At 23.8% G+C, this 26,432-nt stretch overlaps 1 protein-coding gene across 3 annotated transcripts in view; it reads left to right on the top strand.

The window, feature by feature from the left end:
* Positions 1–25,890, top strand: part of LOC111623109 (somatostatin receptor type 2-like) — a 42,969-nt gene extending 17,079 nt beyond the window's left edge. For all 3 annotated transcript variants that reach the window (XM_023365592.1, XM_023365590.1, XM_023365591.1), the window contains exon 2: positions 24,465–25,890. In XM_023365592.1, the coding sequence (XP_023221360.1) occupies positions 24,568–25,800 (1,233 nt within the window). In that variant the 5' untranslated portion in view covers positions 24,465–24,567 and the 3' untranslated portion in view covers positions 25,801–25,890. The remainder of the gene's footprint in view (positions 1–24,464) is intronic.
* The last annotated feature ends 542 nt before the right edge of the window (positions 25,891–26,432 follow it).

Raw genomic sequence — 26,432 nt, 5'->3', positions numbered from 1 at the left:
TAATAATAATAATAATTACAATTTTAATATTTTATATATTATAAATTCCCAAAATATTTATGTAAATGAAGAAATACAAAAGAAATATTTATCTTTTCTTCATATAAAACTTTTTTCCTTCCTTAAATCTTTGTCTAGAGACTTTCAAAAGACGATTTTTATTATTAGTTTGAAAAAAAAAATCCTCTACATTCTTATGGAGGATGAATATTAAAAAATTTTCTTTTTCTTCTTCTTCTACAGAGAATAAGAAGTAATATTAAGAGATTTATTTTACAAAATCGCCTACTTTAAATAAAGTTTCCTCGTTTAAACTTTTGTAACTAAATCTTTTCTACTTTAATTTTGTTGTTTTCTACCTTATTTTAAAGACATTTAAACGCTAATTATATATATATATATTTTTTTTAAATTAAAATTACTTAATGTTAATTAAATTTGTGAAGTTTTACAAATGATAAATCATCAGAAGAATGATTTTCGAATTAATAAACTTTTATGATACGTAATCTTTTCTAATAATGGCGTGTTCGAAGATGTAGTAAAAGTTATTTCTAGTCGCAAATTATTGATGATAAATCACGTATAATAAAAGAATCTCTAGCTTAATGTACAAGTACAAGTACAAGTACTATACATAAATAGCTTTCCCTTAATCATAAATTGTAAATCCCAATTCGAGTTTCTACTTGATTATGACTCGAATAACATATTTCATTCTGATGTTATGAATGATTACTCGACATTTATAAATATGTATCTTGTATATTCTGATGGGAAATTTAATTTACAAATGGGTTATCTACATTATATTTCGTAATATAAGTTACGAAAATCTGTTATAACTTTACATTCATCACTGTTTACGGCATCAGTAATTTGTATGGAGATTTATAGAGCGCCAGTGATCAAAGGATGAATCTTGGAAAGGAAAAATACTGTTTTATATAACTATGAGAAAGTATGGAAATCAATGAAAAAAATTACTCCAAAATTTTTACATTTTTGGACATAAAAAGTCCAAAGAAATGCAAAAAATTTCGAGGGTTTTTTCTATATATATATATGGATGTTTGTGTTTGTGGGGCACGATTTTGTTCACCTTCTTTGAAGCTTAATAACTTCTGTGCTTTTTGTGGAAAATTTCTGAAATTTTGCAGGAAGGTTTGTATATTAGGTAGATTAATGCTACTAAATTTTGGTGGTTAAAGGTCAAAGAGGTTGGAAGATAAAGGGTGATTGTGTATCGTATCTCGAATAAGGTCGAACTTAATGACGATTTTACTCGTTATTAGCATTATAAAACCCATCCATATCATAAAAATTAAGCTTTTTGACAATTTTATAATAATTAAAAATATATAATATTATTTTATTAAAAAAAAAGCATTTTAACAGATGACTCCACCAAAATTTTAAATATTGCCGGGAAAGTTAAGCAACTCGTTACTGAACGTTTTTTTAATTCTTAATTTCTTCTTATCTGTTAGAGGTTTCTTTCTGTTCGTTTTTTATGTGATGTTTCTTTATTACAGCGGGTTTCTCTTAATTTTATGAGGAAAATTCAGATTAAGTGTCCTAATAAATTTTTTCCAGATTGCCCAGTAAATTTTTCATTGCCGGAATTAATTTTTATTAATAGAAGAAAAAGTTTTTGCGACCAAAAAAAAAGAAAAAGTCGTAACTTAACCTAAACTAGTTACAAAAAAAATTATTTTTATATATAAAAACAAACTTCTATTTTCGTATACAATGTACACGTTTATAGTTTAAAATTACAAATAAATCATATGAGAATCCAACACTTAATCAGTTTCCAAAATTATGAAAAATTTGTCCTCAAAACTTAACGTTTCTCATTAATATTTATAAGATCTGAACACAATTTTTCTATAAATTGCATTTATAATGGGAAACCGGAGATAAAATTTAAGTCTAGATCCGGTTTATTTTCACGCATAATTAATTATTTTTGGATTTATGTTGATATTATGAATTTTTTTTTTAATTATAAAGCATAGAAACTTTAAATTTTACAAAACTTATAATATTAATCTATTTTATTATTTTACTTTCCGTCTTATGACAACATTAAAAATTAGAAATTTGTTCACTGATTTACTGGTTAAAACTCGAGATAATATTTTTCTGGAAGAAATAACCTTGGCTTATAAAAAGAATTTGTTATTACTCGTGTAGAATAATAATTACAAGAAATAACAGTATTTTTCTCATCACTGTCTATGATTTTCTCATTCTGTCCACAACAAAAAATCAATGAACAATTTAGAAAATTTCAAAGAAAAATAAAGAAAAATATATAATTTTTATTTACTTTTTAATAATATATTTAAAATTTAGTGAAAGAAAAAAATTATATATTACAAGGCAACTTTCACAAGATAAAAATGATAAAGGTAAGAGTAGACAAGCAGCAAATTTTTTTTTCTTTTTAAGAATTAATTTGCAAAGTTTTCGATTCTTGTTTGAAATTTATAATATAATTTTAATTTTATTTACTTATTTTACAAAATAATTGAGCCTTAGAAGATCATTAAATTTCGCTCTAATGATTACCATTAAAGTGTATAATAATAATACTAAAACAAAAGTATACAAAAGCAATAGATATAATTATTTACTAAACTAAATTCAATTTAAATGTTAGAAAAAACTCGATTACTTTTTGAAGAATAGTCGAAATTTTAATCATAAATTCAGCTGAAAATTTTACTATATTTTAATATATAATTAACTAACTTTTATTAGAAAGAATCTAGCAATTCCTACAACAGTTTTGTCTGAGTTTCACTGATTCATCTAATTTAATTATAGAAAGGAGGTCAATTAACTGGAATAACTACGAGTTGCGGTAATACTAATATAATGATCTAGCTAAAGAAATTAACTTGCAGGAAAATATAAACAAATACACCATTTAATCGTTAATAATATTCTTAAATTCAGAGTTTAATTTAAGAAAAAAAAACAGGAAACAAATAAAATTTACTAAGCCAAGATTTCTATTCGTTTACAGAGTAAACAAAAGCACTTAATTAAGCATAGAGTAATTTAAAATATCTGTTCTTCCATTTAAATTATACAATTTAGATGAAAGACTTTGAATTGATTTAGTTTAAACTACGAAAACATATTTTAATATCGAGGATTAGTATCATTTGTCAACGTTAAAGACGTGGAAGTGTCACTCAAACAATGTATCATTTGAAACTACAGATTTATCAAAAATTTAGAAAATTGCCTACTTCAAAGGATGCTCTTTTGATAATTATTAATTTAAAAAAAAATTTTTTTACTAATTTTAGTTGAAAATAAAGTTGTTTTGAAATGCAATTTTTTAATCATATTTTTAATTTATTTAATTTAAAATATATGCTTTCCATCTCAAATTAGTAGTGGCTTGCCCCTGTAAATCATACTTTTCCTTTAACATTATAAAATTATTTTAAGAATAANAGTTTAGACAAGAATCATTATTATATATTAAAATTTTCTTTACTTTGAAAAATTTTTCTATGGCATTAAATCCATATTTTTGTATTATATATGATATTATTTTCTTAAGAAGAACGTTTTCTAAAGAATAATATTTACAAACTTTCTACATTCAAACTTTACATTTTATATAAACGAGAGTTTTCTATTGAAAATCATATAAAAAAAAAAGTTTTCAAGAACTATTTGCACGTATTTCCAAAAATATAAAATAAATAACTTTAATTCTTTTATTAGCTTTTTGGCGTAGAATTTTCGTGCTTGAATAATCCATATAAATAATTTGCCGTGGTATATATTAAAAATATTTACAAATATCTCATCTTCCTGCCTACCTTTTTTATGAGTTTCTCTTTAAATATGAAAACGTTTCTAATATTTTTACACTCTATTTACAATTGCTTCAAAATTTTATACCCTTTCTGAAAGTAAAAAGTACTGTTTTAATGCTAAAAATAATCAAAATTTCTTGGTTTATTGATACAAAACACGATAAAAATTTTTATAAATAATTTTTTTTTTAAATTTAAATCTTTACTTCTTTATCACCAAATATTACTGAATTATTGAAATAATTTTTGAAATTTACTACGTTATTATATTTGAAGCGGAGTATTAGCTATGAAGCTTACAGAATTGTGTTCGTTCTTAAAATCCATTCGATAGATTTTGATTAAACTTTACCATTTTCCATTAATTGAGATGTGGATTCAAAATATGTAATGTAGGTCCATTTAAATGTAAACAATCCAGCAAAGAATCGCTTAACTTTCTCGGCAACATTAAAAAAAACTGTTTACATTTTTAATTATTATAAAATGGAAAAAAGATTAATTTTGAGAGTAGGAATGAAGTTTATAAAAAGAATAGTAAATGCTAATAACTAAAATCGTCATTAAGTCCGACCCTACTTCGAGATACGATACACGACCCTACTTTATCTCTCTACCCCGTCGACCTTTAACCACCAAAATTCAATAGCATCAATCCACCTAATACACAAACCTCCATGCAAAATTTCATAAATTTTTCACAAAAAAATAGAAGTTATTAAGCTTCAAAGAAGATGAACAAAATCGTGTCTCTCACAAACACAAATAAATATCCATTACATGTATATTTACGGATTTTTTCTCTGTATTTCTGGACGTTTCGAAGTCCCCCGAGTCCAAAAATGTAATAATCTTTCGGGGTCATTTTTTGATTGATCGCCATACTTGTCATTGTTATATATAACAGATCCGGAGAAGCAAAAAAGAAAAAAAAAATGCTCTTTCTTTACTTTCTCCTACAATATAAATATAAATGTTAATATTTATAATTATGTTACGTAAAATAATTGCAGTTAAAAATAAAAATACTTTTAATATACATATAAATTAAAGGTAATTAAGAGAAAAGAAACAAAAGAAAATCTAATAAATTATTGAGTAGCTCTTGTATAAGATTTTTTAAAATTAAGTTGAGTGGAAGGAGCAATGGAAGTGATTGCAATCTGGGGAAAAGCCAGTTGAAATTGGTTCACTCTTTTGTTTCTTGATTAAACTTATTAATAGTAAATTCGGTGTGAAAATTATATTTGAAATCCTTCTCCTTTGCTGAAATTCTTATCTGAACTTTCAAACTTGTTTACACTAATTTCTCTTAAGTTTTTATTTATTTATTTATTTATTATTTTTTAAAAAAACTTTTTAAAATTTCTAAACGGTTAATATTTTATGATTTTATTCTATTAAATTTTTTATTATTATTTTCTTTATTTTTTACATAAAAATTCAAGAATTAAATCTTTTGATGATTTTCATTTAAGAGAATAAAAAAAAAATCGAGATTATTAGAATTGAAAAATGAAATATTTGAATAAATTGTTTAATAAAATTTATATTTAATAGTTTATACCTTAGTTTTAATATTAGATTTAACAATCAGAAACATAAATTTATATCTTTAATAATCCAATTTTTATCAACTTTTTCTATTTATTAAATTATTCTAGAATTACTTTATAAAAAACGAATTTCTATAAAAATATATTAAATTTAATCTTATAATAAAAAAAAAAAATTTTTTTCACTATTTCAATAACATCTTGTTTTGTATTTCCATCACGTCAATTTATAAAGTTGAAAAGTAATACAGTTATATGTATGATTGTCTATCTCAAAATACATAAAAGTAACAAATTTGAAAAAGAAATTTTCATTTTTTATGCCTGTAAAAAATGTAAATTTCATTCCATATTCTTCTATATTTTTTTTCTTGAATTTCTTTCTGGAAAAATAAACAAAAATTTCGTATAGAAATAAGAAGAATTTGGCTGAAGAAATTTCATTTGAAATTAGTTAAGTATGAAATTTCTTATTAGCAATGTTAATTTTATAGTAATTTTTGAAATATTTTTAGTGCTTAAATTTTAATTGGGCTGCAATTATTTAAAAAAAAATGTAGACCTAATTGATGTCCGTCTGTCTGTCTGTCTGTCATTTCTTAATTAATCTCGAGAACGGAGTTAGATAAAATTCCAGACTGAATATGGAAAACTATGAGCAGGAGGTCCTAATTTCAAAAAAAATCCCCCGGAAGAAGTTAGATAGACGACCGGCACGACTCTATTGTTAACAGGTAAAGTATGATGTACAGGGGCAAGACATTACTAGTTTGAGATTGAGAGCATATATTTGAATGAAATTTATTTAGTAATTTCATAGTTGTGTGAAGAATACATTGTTTATACTGTATTATTTATTCTCTGTAATTGTATTATAATATCGTATCACATAATGTATTCAATAAAAGCAAAACTAAACACGTTAAATTTGAAGATTGGTAGAAACATAATCTCTATCTTCTCGACTGAACACAATCCTTTCTCTTTTTTTTTTTTATCCGCTCGGTCACTTTGTTCTCTGGTTGAAGTCTCTGCTGCCTCTTTCTTTTACTTGTGCTCTGTTGTTTTCCTTCCTCTCTTTAAGTTTGTTTCCATTTGATTCCACTGCTAAAGGATATGAACACGCTTCTGCTTTCTTTGACTGTAGAGAATTAGTAAAAAAAATCGACGACAAATCTGCAGATTTTAGTTTTCACTTCCCTAATGTTTTTTTAGTTTTACCATAAAACTATAAACAGGAAAGTATGGTCATAATTCAATATTTATGTCTCCGCTTTCTTGTCACGTAACCCATTATATCATATATCAGATTAAATGAACGTTACAGTGATTAAGAATGGTTTTTCTTTCGACTATTTAGGAATTATAAAACTTCAACTGAATTGAAGAATAGAAAGGAACTATAAATTACCAATTATATTTATAACTAGCTGTGTTTTTGATAGAATGTATTGAGTTCATTGAATCAAAACAAGTTCAACTGAGACAAACAAACTTGTTTTCTTATTTAATTGATTAAATTTATTATTTTGTATGTAATTTAATTTGATAATTGAGTTTTGAATTTATTTATATTAAATAGTAAAGATTTAAAAAGAATAAAATATATTTTATCTGTGTTATTTTTATTTCTTCTTTTGAACTATTGTGTCATTTTGGTTTAAAAAAAATGTAAAGAAATTGTAAAAATAATCAGCTATTATACGAAAAATCAATATTAAAATATAATACTGATTAATAAAATAATTGCATTTGATGTTAAGACAGATTTTTCAAAAGAAAAAAGAAAGAAAACTGAATGAAGTTTAGACAAGAATCATTATTCAACCATCAATGAAAACCAATTGTTTTCTTCTTCTTTTTTTTAAAAAATTTTTCAACATTGTAAATAATTCTAGAAGAGTTTACTCTTATTTTTAAATTTGTGACAAAGTTGGTGTCTCCATTTTTCACTTCGGAGACATTTCCGCATGTCAAGAACTCGATCTTCCTTTCAGACGTCACCGTGCCATGATTCAGGACTTTGATGGTCTAGGCGAAGCTGTTTTACATTTCTTTTGTTATCCGATTTATCTGTGCAGACGTCTCTAGAGAGAACAAAACTTAATTGAAGGCCTTCTTGATTTCTTTTTCCAATATCATATTTTCAAGTTGACAATAGATTAAATAAAGAAACCAATGAAAATTGTTCAGCTTTAGATTTACTAATTAGAAAATTAAAAATGTTTTATTCTGAATTTTTATATATAAAACATCGAAAGAATATTATTGTTATTATATACATTTGCTTAAACGTTACTGTACACATTACTTTTCTAATACAGTATAACTTAAGATATTATCAATTTATACCTCAACCAAATACATATATAGCTGCGTGTAAATATTTAATTTAATATGTAAAATATGTAAATATATTTTTAAATTTTGATTTTAAATGTCTTCAGATTCTCTTTGTAATTCAATTTTCGATATAGAAAAGTTTTTCGTTTATCATATTTTTCTTCTTTTTCTTCTTCTTTTCAATCTACAATAATAGATCGTGATTGTTTTTCGATAATCAACTTTGTAACTTTAAATGAAAAAGTTTGTTTTGGAGAAAATACACTATTAATTACGTCCACCGGTGTAATAAAAAAATCAAATTTCTCTTATGTTTACTAAAAAAAAAAAATTAACGTAGAATTTAACGTCTTATATAGGCTTATTTCTTTTTCTTAAATGATTCTCGAGGTTTATCTACCATATTTATTTCTCTTAGTAAATTTCTCTAACTTCCGAAAGTGATTATCCGCTGCGACGTGATTGACTTTCTATACGTTGTTATACACTATTCATCATCTAGACTTCATCAGTGACAAATCCGGATAACTTTAAAAAAAGCAAAGATATTCATTTCTATATTTTTCTTCTTCTATTTCTTTGCCTTGCAATTTGTAAACACATAATAGTTGCAGCTCTTATTGAAAAAGAAGGGGGGGAAAATGGTATATATACAATATAACTTTTTTACTTAGTGATTTTGGGTTGCAATTTTTCAGATTACAGACCTATACATTTTCACTGTCGAACGTCCGTTCGTATGTCTGTCCTTTGTTAATCACGAAAAAGGTGTTAAACTAATGAAAATACAACATGCTTTAATACGAAATCATTACATGATATTATATTTATTTATTATTTAATACAATTTTGCTGTATAAATTTTGTATCTCACGCTACTTTTTTTTACAGTTAATATATATTTATTTTAATAGAAATTAAAAAATAAAATATTATCAGAAGTAAAATATAATTGAATTCGATATATAAAATAAACAGGATTTTAGTTTAGAGAATAATTTAATATAATAGTAAAAAAAAGTTTTTGCCATAATTTATAGCTTTATCGTTAAAAAATTTAGATGCAACTCATAAAATAACGTAGAAACAATAAAAATATTAGACAATATATAATTTAAACGAATGTATCTTGTGATATTAAAATCACTACATATAAAACCATAAAATTTCTATTATTCGAAATTTAATTTAAAAATTTGTGTATATAATATAATATTTTATGTGTTAAAAAATTGGAAAATTATATCTCATTTTAAATTCTTCAATTTAGATTTATTACTTTTCTGTAAGAACTTTGCATTTCACTTGTATGTTTTCTTTTTAAATTTAAAATATATTATTGGGTTTTTATAAATTTCATTATATTTATCTACTGATAATATATATTCGTGTATACCAGAGCCATTGGATTTTCGTAAAAATCATAATAATTTATTTTAAAACTTGACCTTTACTATCTTCTAATCGATCGAATCTGTCGAATGATTTTAACGATTATTTTAAAATTTCGTAGACATTTTTATTATTTTTTTACTGTAAATAATAAAAATTTAATGATAAAAATCGCAATACGTGAAGTTAACATAGCGTAAAAAAAATATATATATATATATGCCCTTTATTTAACATTAATCACTCGTGAAATGTCGGCTCTTCTACCCCAAAAAAATTATAAATAAAAATTTTATTATTAAACTTATTATTCTTTTTAATTAACGTTTCTCAAGTATACGAAAGACTCGTAAATGATTTTGTAATGTTTATTGTATTTACATTAAACGTATTTACGATAAAAATTATTATAGAATAACTAATGAAAATTATGTTATACTCTCTTTAAAATTACAAAATTCTTGAAAATAATTCATTCATAGCCCATCAAATTTTCATCTAGTTAAGCTATAAAAGTCATAGTTTATCGTATAAAGTTTAAAACATCTAAATTTCGCAATGATAAACACGAATAGGGAAAGGAAAATTGGTCTTTGCGTGAGTGCGTGCAGGCGTGTTTAGAATGAACAAATGAAAATGCATTTTAATGTGGAAAATATTATAAATTAACGTAAGAGAAAGTTTATATTATACAAAGATTTTAACTACTTTGAATCTTTATATAATAATAAATTTTATACGTAATCGATTTTCTCTAATTTTTATGCGAATAATTATGTAAATTATATATATAAAACGCCCATTTCTTTTCAAAGACAATTAAATAGTTTATAAAAAGGATAAAGTTTTATTTGTTTATACGAGAGAGTTTTGCACGTTTATTACACAATAATTTTACGAAAATTAATAAAAATAAATATAGCATTTAAAAAATAAATAAATAAATAAATCCTTTTTTTTGTAGTAGAATAGTTTGATTGATAAATACACGCTTCAAAAAGTATATCAAACATCTGGTTGACTGCTTACGATCGCTTCTCAGCAAACATTCGCTTAATATCTTCTTAACATCATCTTCACTTTAACTTTCTTAAATGTAGCATAGCCTACGACTATCGANTATATATAATATATATTATTGCTATAAAAATGGAAAAATTTTTTCACACTCAATAATAAATGATTACACTGCATTTTTAAAAAATGATATTAAAATAATGACTTCAATGAAAGATGTGATTTGAATTTCAGATCTTTTTATAATAAAGATTTTTTTTTATATAATAGCAATTATTGAAATTAGAAAGGAAATTATTTGGAAATTTTAAATTAAGATTTAAAAAAAAATTATAATGTAGCAAAGATATTAATAATATAGAATATTTAAGAAAAAAATTTCTGAGTTGAGAACTTTAATTTGATTGTTACAAATATATGCTTAATAATTAGAGAAAGATGAAATTTTTAAAATGATTTAAAGCTCTTGTGTGTTTAATATATATTTATTAAAAAATAAATACTTTTGAAAGACATGCAAAAAATTAAAGTAATGAATTTGAATACTTAATTTAGTAAAAGTAACAGGAATTGAAATACTCTATTATAATATGTTTAAAGAAAATGAATATAGAATATGTTGAATTTGAATATATGAAGATAAATTAATACATTATGATTGTGAAAAAATGAAATGCTTGATTTAATGTAAAAATAAATTGAAAATACAATAAAATTTTTAAAATAAGTAAATATGAGATAGTTATTTTTAATACTGTTATTTACATATTTATTTTATCTTTATAATCTTTATCTAAAAATGTAGAATTTTTACATATTTGTATTTACATTTTATTTATTTACAGTTTATTTCAATAGAAAACATTTCAATTTCTGTTAGTTTGAATATTTTGATTTTGCTTATATCTCTTAAAAAAGTTATGACATAATTTAAAACATGCTGATATATTGAAGTTTAAATTAGTAAAGAGATGTCAGTAAAAAAGTTTGAAAAATAGTCAGTTGGAAAGGAAGAGAACTTGAATATGCATTTTCAGGGAAATGTGCCCAGCTGCTTGCTTCTCAGACTCTTTTGAAGATCCATATCTAGATTAACTGATTTTTATGCTAGAAAAGTCTTAATTGTTTTGCCATTTAATTGATTGTATTAGACTTTATAAAGAAGTGTGATTGAATATGTTGTTAATCAATAATGAAAGCTTGAAAATTAACAAAGCATAAAAGCATTAAAGACTTTTCAAAAATTTTTTCCCAGAAAACTTTTTAAAAATTCTAAAATTTATTATAAATTACTATAGTATAATCAAACCAACTGGGTTCAGAAGTAATAACAGTAGCTGAATTCTAGTAGCTTAGGTTGCACTTAATACAACATCACAATAAAGAACAAAAAAGGAATAAAATTTTAATCCTTTTCGATATTATATTAAGACAAAACCGAGGAAGGTATTTAAACATAGCCAAAAAAATTTTATCCGAATTTAAAAAGTGTTTTGGTACTGTTGTTGAAAATTAGAATTTTTTAAAAATTAAATACTAAATTAATTATAAAATTGATAAATTTGTTAAATATATCTAAAAGAATTAAATAGATTTTATTTACTAATAATTTAATTAAACATAATATGCACAGTGTTAAATGATCTAATGTGTTTAGAATAATTTGAATCATCACAATTAGTTTTTTTTTATTTTAATCTTTGTTCACAAAATGAATTTATATCTAATTTTTATTGTAATGTTTTACATTAAATTATAATTTATATATAATTTATAAGGTATATTTGTTAATTGAATTTATTTTTGACAAAATGTAATTATTTAATTGGAGAATAAATTAGAATTAAAAATTAGTGAACTTAAAATATATGTAAATGTATGTTTACAATTTTTTGAAAAATATATTGATATCTGATAATATGTATATTAAATATATAATTTTAATTTAGATAAGATTTATAGGAAAAGTTTCAGGTGAATAGTTTCTATCAAAAGTTGGAAAGAACTTTTGATCAAAAATGAAGAAAAATGGACTTTATTCTGAAGATAGTTCTTAAGCAAAATTTAATCCTGATTTCTATATCTGTGTTATTTTTATTTATTTACTTTTGATCAAAAATGAAGAAAAATGGACTTTATTCTGAAGATAGTTCTTAAGCAAAATTTAATCCTGATTTCTTTATCTGTGTTATTTTTATTTCTTCTTTTGAACTATTGTGTCATTTTGGTTTAAAAAAAATGTAAAGAAATTGTAAAAATAATCAGCTATTATACGAAAAATCAATATTAAAATATAATACTGATTAATAAAATAATTGCATTTGATGTTAAGACAGATTTTTCAAAAGAAAAAAGAAAGAAAACTGAATGANCTGAATTGAAGAATGGAAAGGAACTATAAATTACCAATTATATTTATAACTAGCTGTGTTTTTGATAGAATGTATTGAGTTCATTGAATCAAAACAAGTTCAACTGAGACAAACAAACTTGTTTTCTTATTTAATTGATTAAATTTATTATTTTGTATGTAATTTAATTTGATAATTGAGTTTTGAATTTATTTATATTAAATAGTAAAGATTTAAAAAGAATAAAATATATTTTATCTGTGTTATTTTTATTTCTTCTTTTGAACTATTGTGTCATTTTGGTTTAAAAAAAATGTAAAGAAATTGTAAAAATAATCAGCTATTATACGAAAAATCAATATTAAAATATAATACTGATTAATAAAATAATTGCATTTGATGTTAAGACAGATTTTTCAAAAGAAAAAAGAAAGAAAACTGAATGAAGTTTAGACAAGAATCATTATTCAACCATCAATGAAAACCAATTGTTTTCTTCTTCTTTTTTTTAAAAAATTTTTCAACATTGTAAATAATTCTAGAAGAGTTTACTCTTATTTTTAAATTTGTGACAAAGTTGGTGTCTCCATTTTTCACTTCGGAGACATTTCCGCATGTCAAGAACTCGATCTTCCTTTCAGACGTCACCGTGCCATGATTCAGGACTTTGATGGTCTAGGCGAAGCTGTTTTACATTTCTTTTGTTATCCGATTTATCTGTGCAGACGTCTCTAGAGAGAACAAAACTTAATTGAAGGCCTTCTTGATTTCTTTTTCCAATATCATATTTTCAAGTTGACAATAGATTAAATAAAGAAACCAATGAAAATTGTTCAGCTTTAGATTTACTAATTAGAAAATTAAAAATGTTTTATTCTGAATTTTTATATATAAAACATCGAAAGAATATTATTGTTATTATATACATTTGCTTAAACGTTACTGTACACATTACTTTTCTAATACAGTATAACTTAAGATATTATCAATTTATACCTCAACCAAATACATATATAGCTGCGTGTAAATATTTAATTTAATATGTAAAATATGTAAATATATTTTTAAATTTTGATTTTAAATGTCTTCAGATTCTCTTTGTAATTCAATTTTCGATATAGAAAAGTTTTTCGTTTATCATATTTTTCTTCTTTATCTTCTTCTTTTCAATCTACAATAATAGATCGTGATTGTTTTTCGATAATCAACTTTGTAACTTTAAATGAAAAAGTTTGTTTTGGAGAAAATACACTATTAATTACGTCCACCGGTGTAATAAAAAAATCAAATTTCTCTTATGTTTACTAAAAAAAAAAAAAAAATAACGTAGAATTTAACGTCTTATATAGGCTTATTTCTTTTTCTTAAATGATTCTCGAGGTTTATCTACCATATTTATTTCTCTTAGTAAATTTCTCTAACTTCCGAAAGTGATTATCCGCTGCGACGTGATTGACTTTCTATACGTTGTTATACACTATTCATCATCTAGACTTCATCAGTGACAAATCCGGATAACTTTAAAAAAAGCAAAGATATTCATTTCTATATTTTTCTTCTTCTATTTCTTTGCCTTGCAATTTGTAAACACATAATAGTTGCAGCTCTTATTGAAAAAGAAGGGGGGGAAAATGGTATATATACAATATAACTTTTTTACTTAGTGATTTTGGGTTGCAATTTTTCAGATTACAGACCTATACATTTTCACTGTCGAACGTCCGTTCGTATGTCTGTCCTTTGTTAATCACGAAAAAGGTGTTAAACTAATGAAAATACAACATGCTTTAATACGAAATCATTACATGATATTATATTTATTTATTATTTAATACAATTTTGCTGTATAAATTTTGTATCTCACGCTACTTTTTTTTTACAGTTAATATGTATTTATTTTAATAGAAATTAAAAAATAAAATATTATCAGAAGTAAAATATAATTGAATTCGATATATAAAATAAACAGGATTTTAGTTTAGAGAATAATTTAATATAATAGTAAAAAAAAAGTTTTTGCCATAATTTATAGCTTTATCGTTAAAAAATTTAGATGCAACTCATAAAATAACGTAGAAACAATAAAAATATTAGACAATATATAATTTAAACGAATGTATCTTGTGATATTAAAATCACTACATATAAAACCATAAAATTTCTATTATTCGAAATTTAATTTAAAAATTTGTGTATATAATATAATATTTTATGTGTTAAAAAATTGGAAAATTATATCTCATTTTAAATTCTTCAATTTAGATTTATTACTTTTCTGTAAGAACTTTGCATTTCACTTGTATGTTTTCTTTTTAAATTTAAAATATATTATTGGGTTTTTATAAATTTCATTATATTTATCTACTGATAATATATATTCGTGTATACCAGAGCCATTGGATTTTCGTAAAAATCATAATAATTTATTTTAAAACTTGACCTTTACTATCTTCTAATCGATCGAATCTGTCGAATGATTTTAACGATTATTTTAAAATTTCGTAGACATTTTTATTATTTTTTTACTGTAAATAATAAAAATTTAATGATAAAAATCGCAATACGTGAAGTTAACATAGCGTAAAAAAAATATATATATATATATGCCCTTTATTTAACATTAATCACTCGTGAAATGTCGGCTCTTCTACCCCAAAAAAATTATAAATAAAAATTTTATTATTAAACTTATTATTCTTTTTAATTAACGTTTCTCAAGTATACGAAAGACTCGTAAATGATTTTGTAATGTTTATTGTATTTACATTAAACGTATTTACGATAAAAATTATTATAGAATAACTAATGAAAATTATGTTATACTCTCTTTAAAATTACAAAATTCTTGAAAATAATTCATTCATAGCCCATCAAATTTTCATCTAGTTAAGCTATAAAAGTCATAGTTTATCGTATAAAGTTTAAAACATCTAAATTTCGCAATGATAAACACGAATAGGGAAAGGAAAATTGGTCTTTGCGTGAGTGCGTGCAGGCGTGTTTAGAATGAACAAATGAAAATGCATTTTAATGTGGAAAATATTATAAATTAACGTAAGAGAAAGTTTATATTATACAAAGATTTTAACTACTTTGAATCTTTATATAATAATAAATTTTATACGTAATCGATTTTCTCTAATTTTTATGCGAATAATTATGTAAATTATATATATAAAACGCCCATTTCTTTTCAAAGACAATTAAATAGTTTATAAAAAGGATAAAGTTTTATTTGTTTATACGAGAGAGTTTTGCACGTTTATTACACAATAATTTTACGAAAATTAATAAAAATAAATATAGCATTTAAAAAATAAATAAATCCTTTTTTTTGTAGTAGAATAGTTTGATTGATAAATACACGCTTCAAAAAGTATATCAAACATCTGGTTGACTGCTTACGATCGCTTCTCAGCAAACATTCGCTTAATATCTTCTTAACATCATCTTCACTTTAACTTTCTTAAATGTAGCATAGCCTACGACTATCGAAGTAAACTGGGAATAAAGAAATTTTTATGTTTATTTACTAATGGCACGATCAACAAAACGAAAATTTGCATTATATTTTTACATCCACAGAGTAATTTATTAAATTTATACTCATTCATCACTTTGTATAAACTACTAAAAGTTTAGTTTCCTTTCGTCTTCATGCAAACTAAAGCCATGTTAATATACACACACACCTTTTTTTTCTGATTCTTGTTTTCACTTAGATGTAAAGCACTTCAGCAATATTATCAAATATCTTTTATGGGAAATGTGATGGAAAGTTATCGTCGAAGAGCATTTCTTCTTCTCAAATGTGAAAATCTAGATAATGCTAACGTTCTAGGTCGTGTTATAACGCTTAAGGTGATGGGTTGCTGAATGGTTTCTTCGATATTTCTTGGTCAGTAATGAAATTTTTCCGGGTAAACATCGTTTTTTTTTAAAAAAAAAAAAAACAGAATTCAACATCGTTTACTAGAAAGAAAATTTCGTCATTTGTCTCAATTACAACGTTATTGATCACTTAAACGCCCAAAAATTATATTTAATAATTATCTTGTTAGATAATGAATACGTCGCATTTGATTACTTTCTTTAGTTAAATACTTTAAACTGGTTAGCAAGTCGTTCATCATTATAAAATCAACTGAAATGAATTTACTGAATGGACAGAAATCCATTTTGCTTTCGAGTTATTCCTGAATGGTGATGCCTTCCTGGTTTATTATTTATTAGGATTAATTGTAAAAAAGCGATTTGTGTTTATCAACACTTCTCTGTCTTGACAGACGTCGTTTTAAAGTAATCTTATTTTCTATCATGTTAGAAAATGCTTGGTTACTTCCAGAGATTGGATCTCGGAAATAAATCCCATTTCCTTTGATACGAAAACATTGGAAAATCTCTAGAGGATTGTAAAGACACATCTTGAAAATTAACGAATGATATTTGACAAATGCACAAAATCTACTCGGTAAATGTTTGCATGAAACACTTTCGTTGCGTATGTTACAAGGTTAAAGAAAAAAAATAAAATAAAATCGTTAATGTCAGAGTAACAGAGGGGAAAAAAAAGAAGAGAAAAAAAAATCGTTAATATAATCAAGTGCAGTGACTCGAAAGAAAAATTTTTAATTTCACAAAAATTACTATCTTTGATGAAAGTAATTTAATAATAAAACTTTCCTTTAATTTTTATAATTTTATTATTATACAATTTACGATCATAACAATCGAATTTTCTTTATTAAATGAACTTTTAATTAATATTATTCGCTGACATAATAAAATTTATATATGTTGTCATCTACATACTAAAATCAAGCTATCCCTTTAGGCTTTTATATATAATAAAACTTTTATTTTTTACTTAAAATTATATAAAATAAAAATTAATTTTTAGTTTCCTTTTATAAAGATGTCTTAATTATTTATATTTCATATTATAATGTTTGAAATTAAATGTATTTAAGGCATAAATTTCTGCTATAACTCTAGAGTAACTTTAGCCTTTTATCTAATAGGCTATAACTGTTAGCAAAGATCTATTGGTAATACTAATATATATATATATATATAGGACACTACTGTACAGATGTAACTGTTTCCTACAAGCTTCTACGAACAAGGAAAATCANGCTCGATTCATGATTCTTTAACGCTCTTAATGGCTATATTTTTAAGTAGAAACAAGATACTGATATATAAACCACATGTAAACTTAAACAATGAACAATACCTAGATAACGATAAACGGAAAAAATTATTTGGTTCTGGATAATAACAAAATCCATGAGCTTTCGGTAATATGCTAAATTATTTGAGATTAAATATAAATTATAGAGAAGATCCAGAGAGAATGTAGGATGTATAGACATAATTTCTATGCTATTGGAACTCCTCTTAAGAAGTTTACCAGGTTCAATAATATCTAGACAATAAAAGATAATCTTAATTCCCATGTTTTTGAAGTATAGAAGTTTAGTTTCGTCTCGTAGCTAAATACAGTTTTATCTATCTGATTCTTTTTGTATTGACACAGAGCACATGAACTGTTTTCCACGTTAGATATTATTGATTATCAAAGGAGCAAACATTCCATTATATGATTAATAAATACAACTTTATTTATTACTATTATTATAAAAGTAGTAATATATAAATTTAATCATTTAAGATATAAAACTTCGAAACAAAAGTTTTTTGCCCAATTGAAAAAGTATAATACAACAAAAAAATTTTAATTTTATTGAAAATGAAGAATATTCAGAGCTATTAAAATAATTTGTACTTTAGAAGATAGAAGTTATTTATTTAGATTCTCTCTTCTACAGTAGCGGATTACGTTCCTTTGAAGCTTTAGGCGCAATGCGTAAATGTGTTTTTTATATAGTAAAAAGACTATAAAATCGTTAAACAATAAGTTTTTCTTTGTACCGTAATATATTTTTTTAAACGTTCACTAAAGTTCTAGAGGAATATTATCTTTCTGCTATGTAATTTTTGAGGCTGCTCGAGACATTATGAGAATTAATTTAAAAAGAATACTCTGATTTTTTTCTATGAAGTATTATAAATATTAAATGTATTACAGAAAATATATTTCGTCAAAAGACTATTCTCATAATAATAAAATTCGTCATTAGAAAGAGATAATTTGAGGAACAAGTTATCTTTACATTTTATCAAAAACTAAGCACATTTTTGTATCTTATATTTTATGTAAAAAAACAATAAAATTTTATAAAAATCCAAATTAATACATTGATTAATGTAATAAACGATAATACATACATCTCTTCTAAATTTTATCTCAGATTTATAAACAATTGAATAAACCTAAGATTCGTTATGAATTTGAAAGATAAACTATGTTGATGAAATTTTTGTGAGGAGTGAAATGCATTTGTAAAGGAAAAAGAATCTATTGTTTGTAGTAAAATTTATAATTTATAGCATAAAACATAAATTTATTATTATTATTATTTTTTTTTTTAATCCAATCTTTCAATTTTCTTAAAAGTTTTCTACTCTACATCTTGATTAAAAAATTATTTTATATAGAAAAAATTATTATCAATTATATAAATTAATCATTTATATTTTCTTTATTTCTATTTTAAAATTTTATTTAGGAGAATAAATTTGATTTTTTTTTTATTCTACAAGATAAAAAAAATGATATCAGTTACATTGACGTGAAAAGGAATGGTATATATATTTTGAGTATATCCTAACCTTGTTTTCACGGTTTGCATGGTGATGTTTGTGATACATAAAAGTGCATGATTATTTTTCACATAGAAAAAGCAATTGTCGTGAAAGCCAAAGATTACATCGATGCTTCTATTTTTCTTCGTGACCTTTCGAAATCGTCGATTTCAATAAATTCAATTCGAACTTAAAAAAAAAAAAATACTACAAATTGGATCAATATCTTGAAACTCCTGTATTTTTTCCCCTTGACTTTGGAATTTTCTTAAAATAATAAATAAAATAAATATCAGCAGCGATATTTATTTTAATAGATCACTGCTATTGCTGAAAAATCTTTTCTATTTTTATTCACCGTTAAATAAAACTACTACTATTTTATTTATTTACAGTAAAATAAATCTTGTAAGCATTAAGAAACATTAAGAAACGAGCAATTATTTAGTAATTTTTTTTAATTTAAAATATATGCTCTCCATCTCAAATTAGTAGTATCTTTACCCTTTACATCATACTTTTCTATTAGTAATAGAATCTATTACTAATGCCGGTCATCTATCAAACTCCTTTCGGGGGAAAATTTTTAATTAAAATCATGTGATTTCCGGTACGTGCCGGAAGTTTATATATAATTAATCGGGGTCCTTCTACCCTCAAACTTTTCCATATTTGTTCTCAATTTTTTTTTTCTATCTAACTTCGTTTTTGAGATTAAGGAAAGACAGGAGGACAGACATACGGACTATAGTGGTAATTCTTTTCAATAAGTATCTATAAAATATCTTATATAACTTATGTGATGATGATTTATAGTTTAGTATTAAATTCTCATGTAATTAATATATATCGTCATGTTATATGATATATACTCGTATATATAGGCATAACAGATTTATTTAATTGTGTCTTATAGATTACACAGGATAATAAATGAATTTATTTATTGTTAAAGTTAAAATTGGATGTGGTTCTGAAGGATAAACAAAATTATTTAGTTTCTTTGTTGTATTAGAAAGCACAAAAGACTTAAAACAAAGAGACAAAATAATATAAAATATTCATTTAAAATGTTACAAAATGAATCAAAATAACAACACCCTTGACATTTCTCGAATTTTGAATCTTCTTTCAAAAAAAAAAATTATACCTAATAAAAATTTATTTTGTAAATTAATGAATATATAATAAAAAATATGTTTAATATAATAATAAATCTAAGNTTGTAAATTAATTAGAATTATTTATTAAATACTAAATTAACACTATAAATTTAAAGAATATGTTGACTTAAAAAGTTATAAAAGGACATTCATAGACTTTATAATTTACAAGAAATCTAAATAGATTTGTAATTACATTAAATTCGAAAAAGATGCCATTGGAGCATTATTAATTATAATATATATAATAATATATAATATAAAAATGAAGATATTTTTCACTATTACACTATCAATTTTTTGTTATTCTTCTTTAAATAACATCGTTATTCTAATATAAATCAATACACCTACTTAAGATGTCTACTTTAAACTACTTAGCATATCTATTTAAAAAGTAAAAACATCTAATCATTTTTCAAAATATAGTCATTGAATTAATTATGTATAACTGCAAAAATGATGCTTCCAAAGAAAATTAAACATAAAAATTTCTTAGAGATATATAACACAGGTTTATAGTGTTGAAAAAAAAATCTGAATGATTGATTAGCTTATACTTTGTTAATGTATTTTAGAAGTTATGTTTTATTTATGAATTAATAAAAAAATAAATAAACTTTGGAAGAATTTTCTCGAAGTTTATTTAATCTTGTTACGAAACATATTTAAAGTAGTAAAACAACTTTTATATCATACAGTACAATTATTACTCTTGTTATGATTGCCTGCAACACTGTAGTCGAAGGAATGACCTCTCTTTTTCCCCTTCTTCTTCGATGTCACGTAGAAATTGTGTACATACAACATAAAATTTTATTTTAAAATTAATATTTAAATTCAGAAAAATTTAAAATTATCGCTTCAAAATTAAATTTAAAAAAAATAAAAAGATTAATTGTTTTGTTTTTAAAACGAAATATTAAATTATTTCTGTGTTATACACATAAAATAACTTTCATTTTACAATTTAAAATGTCAAAAATTAAATATATTTCTATTAAAATTATAATTAACAACATTAATTATTTGACTTTCATTTAAATAATTAAATAAGCGATACCAAGTTTTAAACAAGAATTTTTATTATTAAAAATATATAAGTGAGATTAATTTAGATATTTAATATCTTACAAGTGTTTTTGCAAAATATTTCAATCTCTAAAAATCATTAGAGGTTATTTCAATTTTCAAAATCTCCTTTTAAACTAATGAAGCGATTATAAAGCTTCTTTCATTTTTCACTCTTTAATAAGAAATTTATGAAGTTTAATACATTAAAAAAATTTATTTTTAAAGTCGATAAATGTAATCAATATATTTTTCGTTTAATACAATTTATTTTTTTTATAAACCTTTTAGAAAAATTAATAATTTAAATATTTCTTCAGTATGCTACTGAATGTCTTTAAGGATAGATATAAAATAATTTAAATATTTCTGTTAATATTTAAGTGAAGTTTGAGAATAATTCTTTCATGTTTTACAAATATACTTTAAAAAAAAATTACTGTATATAATATAATATGTAATTTGAAGAGCTGAAATAAACTTTGGAGCTTAAAAAAATATTCTTATATTCAAATTAATTCGATTTATATCAGTTGAAATATCAGTTATATCAGTTATATTTTTAAAAACCTGCATAATTATTTATAATATAGAGAATATAGATGTTTCAATAGAACAATCCTTGTTCCCTTTATCTCAATTCAGCTAATATTGTCGTTATAATTTAATATTTAGAACGATGCTATACCTAATTAAAATGAAATTATATTCAATTTAAGCTTGAATATATTCTAAATAATTAGAGAGTTATAGGATTTCATTGTGAATAATTTAATAATAATGTTATATAAGTTAATTCGCAAATAAATAGAATTTTAAATAAAAAAATAGTAAATAAAACTTCTATAATTACGTAAAGTTGTTATATCAATTACAGCCAAAGAGATTTAGCAAAAGATTAGTCGATAAAACGAAATAGACAGGAAAAAAAAATGTATCTCCGCCTATTTTTATTTTTTCAACCAATCATAGTAAAGTTAATACTCTTCAATCAATCTAGATTAAAAATCTCTTACGGATGCCATCTTACGTTTATCGCAGAGGACGATATATGTACTGTACTGTACTGTATATTGTGTATATTAGAAACATTTTTACTTCATTTATCTTCTAAATTTAAAAAAATATATATTATAGAATATTTATTTTATTATTTATTCTATTAACAAAACTGTTTCTTCGCACATATTGATATACTTAAATTAATTTTATATTTTAAATATTATTTTTAATGGCTCTTATTAAGTTTGTCGTTGTAATTAAAATTACTGTAAGAATGTTAATTATGATAAAATAATTAATGAGTTTGTATCATTTAATATTCTAAACAAAACAATATGTTTTATTTAGATTATTTAATTGAATTAAACATTAACGAATATTTTTTAATGAAGAATTAATATAGGAATATTCGTATTTTGTTGTTATTTAATCGATTCTCAAGAAGAGTACTTGTCAACATTGAGTGGTGGAATATCTTCTAACTAACAAATTGATAAACTTTGCATTTAAATAGTCAATGAGGTCAAAGACCTTCTAACAAGCAGTTGGAATCGTTAAGAAACAGATTCTCATTTATATTCTTTATGATTATTGAATATTTTTATGCCGGAAAATTCTTCCAGAAAGTGAAAGAGTAGAACAATTATTAATACAAAAAAAATCTTCTTATAATTTTATATAAAATATGTTACGAATATTTATAAAGAATGGTTGTTATTTTCCTATAAAAACTTCATGTTAATTTTGAAATCAGAAATTCGTTGAATGTAAGTTAATTTATTTTTGTCCATTAATTTTTTTTTAAACGTTAACAAAACAGATTTTTCTTATGAAACTTTCATAAATTAACGTCTGTTTTACGAAATGATTATTAGTTCTTTTGTTTTTATATTAAGGGTAACTTATAATATAAATTCTTTCATATTTCTACTACGTTTAATAACAAATTTACAATTATTATCTAGTAACTTGACATATTTTTATAAAATATATTATTGTTTACGAGTTCTATTTTGGAAAGTAGAAAAGAAATTGCCAATGCTTTTTATGACAGAATAAAAAAGAAAGTGAAACGTAGAGCCTGTCAAGGAATATAGGCTTCTCTTTTGATTTGCATCCCATTGTAACCTCATATTTCAAACAATATTTGCCTTTTCTCCAATTTTTCCTTGGAGAAAATAAAAAGAAAAAAAAATTTGATTTTCGAAACCAGTTGTTACTCCGAAAATGTTCACAACTATCTTGAGTATGATATTTCTTCCTGTTGCCATCGACAATACTCATCTATTAAGTTATACCCCATTGAACTTACCAATTTCCTGAATAAAGTTGTTTTTTTTTCTGCTATAATGAATCGATTTTCTTTAGCTGACAAGGTTTATCTTTTTCTATTTATGTATTACTTTTAGAAAATTGTATTTAAAAAAAAAAAAAAAACATATTTACTGACACGAAATCTCTTGTTGGTTCTTATTTGGAATTATTTATAATTTGCTTACCGAATAATATTATAGTCCTTTTTAAAAAAAACTTTGTAAACTTTAACAATATTTAACAATTTTAAAAATGTTTAGAGATTTTTGGCTGTGAGCCAAACTGTATCAAACCATCCAACCCACCAAACTAGGTGTATTGAATGAAAAATGTGAACATCAATAAAAATTCCTTTAGTGAGTTAACGGTTGCATTCGATGTAAATAAGGATTCTCTAATGTTATTATTCTTTTACTTATATCTAGGATCTTTCTACAGCTTCTTCTAATTTTATTAATATAAAATGAAATGTAATTTTCAACCAAATAAATATTTTATCAATTTCTCATCATTCATACTTTAATATTAAAAATTTTCTAAAATATATTTTATAATTGAATTGATTAAAATATACGTAAAAAAATTAATTATATTTATTTTTAAATATTTAATTAAAATATTTTATAACTTCTTTTTATGTTATTTAAATTGAAATTGTGAAATAACTGTTACTCTTTTTTTTATTCTTTTTTTTTTCAGGGTATAAAACTCATCAGAATAAATTCTCATCAGGATCGAAAATTACATCACGACCGTAATAATCATTACATATAAAACATCTGTATAAAAAGATATTGAAGATATGGAACAAGAGGTTGAAAACTTCATATCTATGACATTCACAAATTGCACTTTCACTAATGATAGTTTTCCGACTAATTGCACCGGAAGGATGGACAATGATTTCTTTTTACCACCCGCTATAGTTTTGGAATTCGCTAAAATTCTTTATGGTATCGTTTGTATTGTAGGTCTATGTGGCAATGCACTGGTTATTTACGTAGTCATAAGATTTTCTAAAATGCAGACAGTGACAAATATGTATATATTTAATTTGGCTCTTGCTGACGAGATGTTTATCATAGGTCTGCCGTTTCTCTTGACGACTATGATATTTCAGTCGTGGCCTTTCGGTCAAGTTATGTGCAAGATCTACATGACAACTACTTCTATTAACCAATTTACTAGTAGCTTGTTGTTGACAGTAATGAGTGCAGATAGATACGTGGCCGTTTGCCATCCGATATCATCTCCTCGTTATCGCACACCGTTCATCGCAAAATTTATCTGTTTGACTGCTTGGACCGCCTCTGCTCTTTTAATGGTACCGATTTATATGTACGCAAATGTATTCAATAGTGAAATGGGTAATTCTTGTAACATATACTGGCCAGAAAGTACTTACATGAACGGTGAAAAAGCATTTACGCTATATTCCTTCACTCTTGGTTTTGCCATCCCTTTAGTATTGATTCTTCTGTTTTACTTTCTGGTCATCTGTAAGTTACGTCGCGTGGGACCACGTAATAAGTCTCGCGAGAAAAAACGCACACACAGACGTGTCACTTACCTTGTCCTTACTGTCATCACCGTTTACGTTATCTGTTGGTTACCATATTGGATCGGACAAGTATATTTAACATTTCTACCCCCTCGTCAGAGTCAGAGTGGGATTGTCTTCACCATAATGCTTTTAACAGGTTGTTTATCTTACACAAATTCAGCCGTAAATCCAATACTTTATGCCTTTTTAAGTGATAACTTCAAAAAGAGTTTTGCCAAAGCTTTCACCTGTGCAGCTGGCAAAGATTTAAATGCTCAGCTTCATTTGGAAAACAGTGTTTTCCTTAAAACGAAAAAAGCCAGTTCTCATCGCAGCAAACAAAGAGGGACTAATCAAAATCTTCTAGTTCCACAAGATATCGAACCTTCAACAGCAGTTACACAAATATCAAGATCTGGAATGTCAGATAAGGAACTTCCTCTACGTAATGGTTACGGAAATCAAGCCATAGCCGATTCAACTAAAGATTAGAGCCATCATTCATTAATTCAAGCTGTTTTCAACATTTTCTAAGTCATAACTTATTGACTATCATGAAAACAGCCATTCATTAAATAATAATAAAACATATTTTGAAAGAAAAATAGACAATTAGAAGCCAAAAATTATAATAAAATGAAACTTGCTTCCTTAATTTCTAAAAGTCATTAACAAATGTTTCTAACAATGGAAGGATTGCTTCAGTTCAGTAAGTNCAATAACAATAATAATAATAATAATAATAATAATAATACTTGTTGAATTTATGTACAGAATTTTATCTGAATAGTAATTCAAAAAATATATATATTATTCATCGAAATATATATAAAAGAATTTAGTTTAAATATTTTTATTTCTTAAAATTGATATAAAACGAGTAACAAGTTAGTGGGATAAGTCTATATATATATATATATATATTTGGGGTAATCTTCAAAATCACCTTTTAGTGAGACTATAGAATATAATATGTTATAATGTTTTGTGTTAAATAAAGTTATTTCTGAAGTCTCGCCCTATGTTTATTTTTTTTAAAAAATTTCCATTTAAATTAACCACACCCACATTAATTTTAAAATTTTCTATGTAAATTATTACTCAGAAACGCCTATTTCAGACTT

The sequence above is a fragment of the Centruroides sculpturatus genome, unplaced genomic scaffold (genome assembly GCF_000671375.1).
Source record: "Centruroides sculpturatus isolate CEXI.00-Female unplaced genomic scaffold, Cexi_2.0 scaffold346, whole genome shotgun sequence".
Classification (NCBI taxonomy): Eukaryota; Metazoa; Arthropoda; class Arachnida; order Scorpiones; family Buthidae; genus Centruroides; species Centruroides sculpturatus.
The sequence above is the reverse complement of the archived record's forward strand: the minus strand, read 5'-3'. Positions and strand labels throughout refer to the sequence as shown.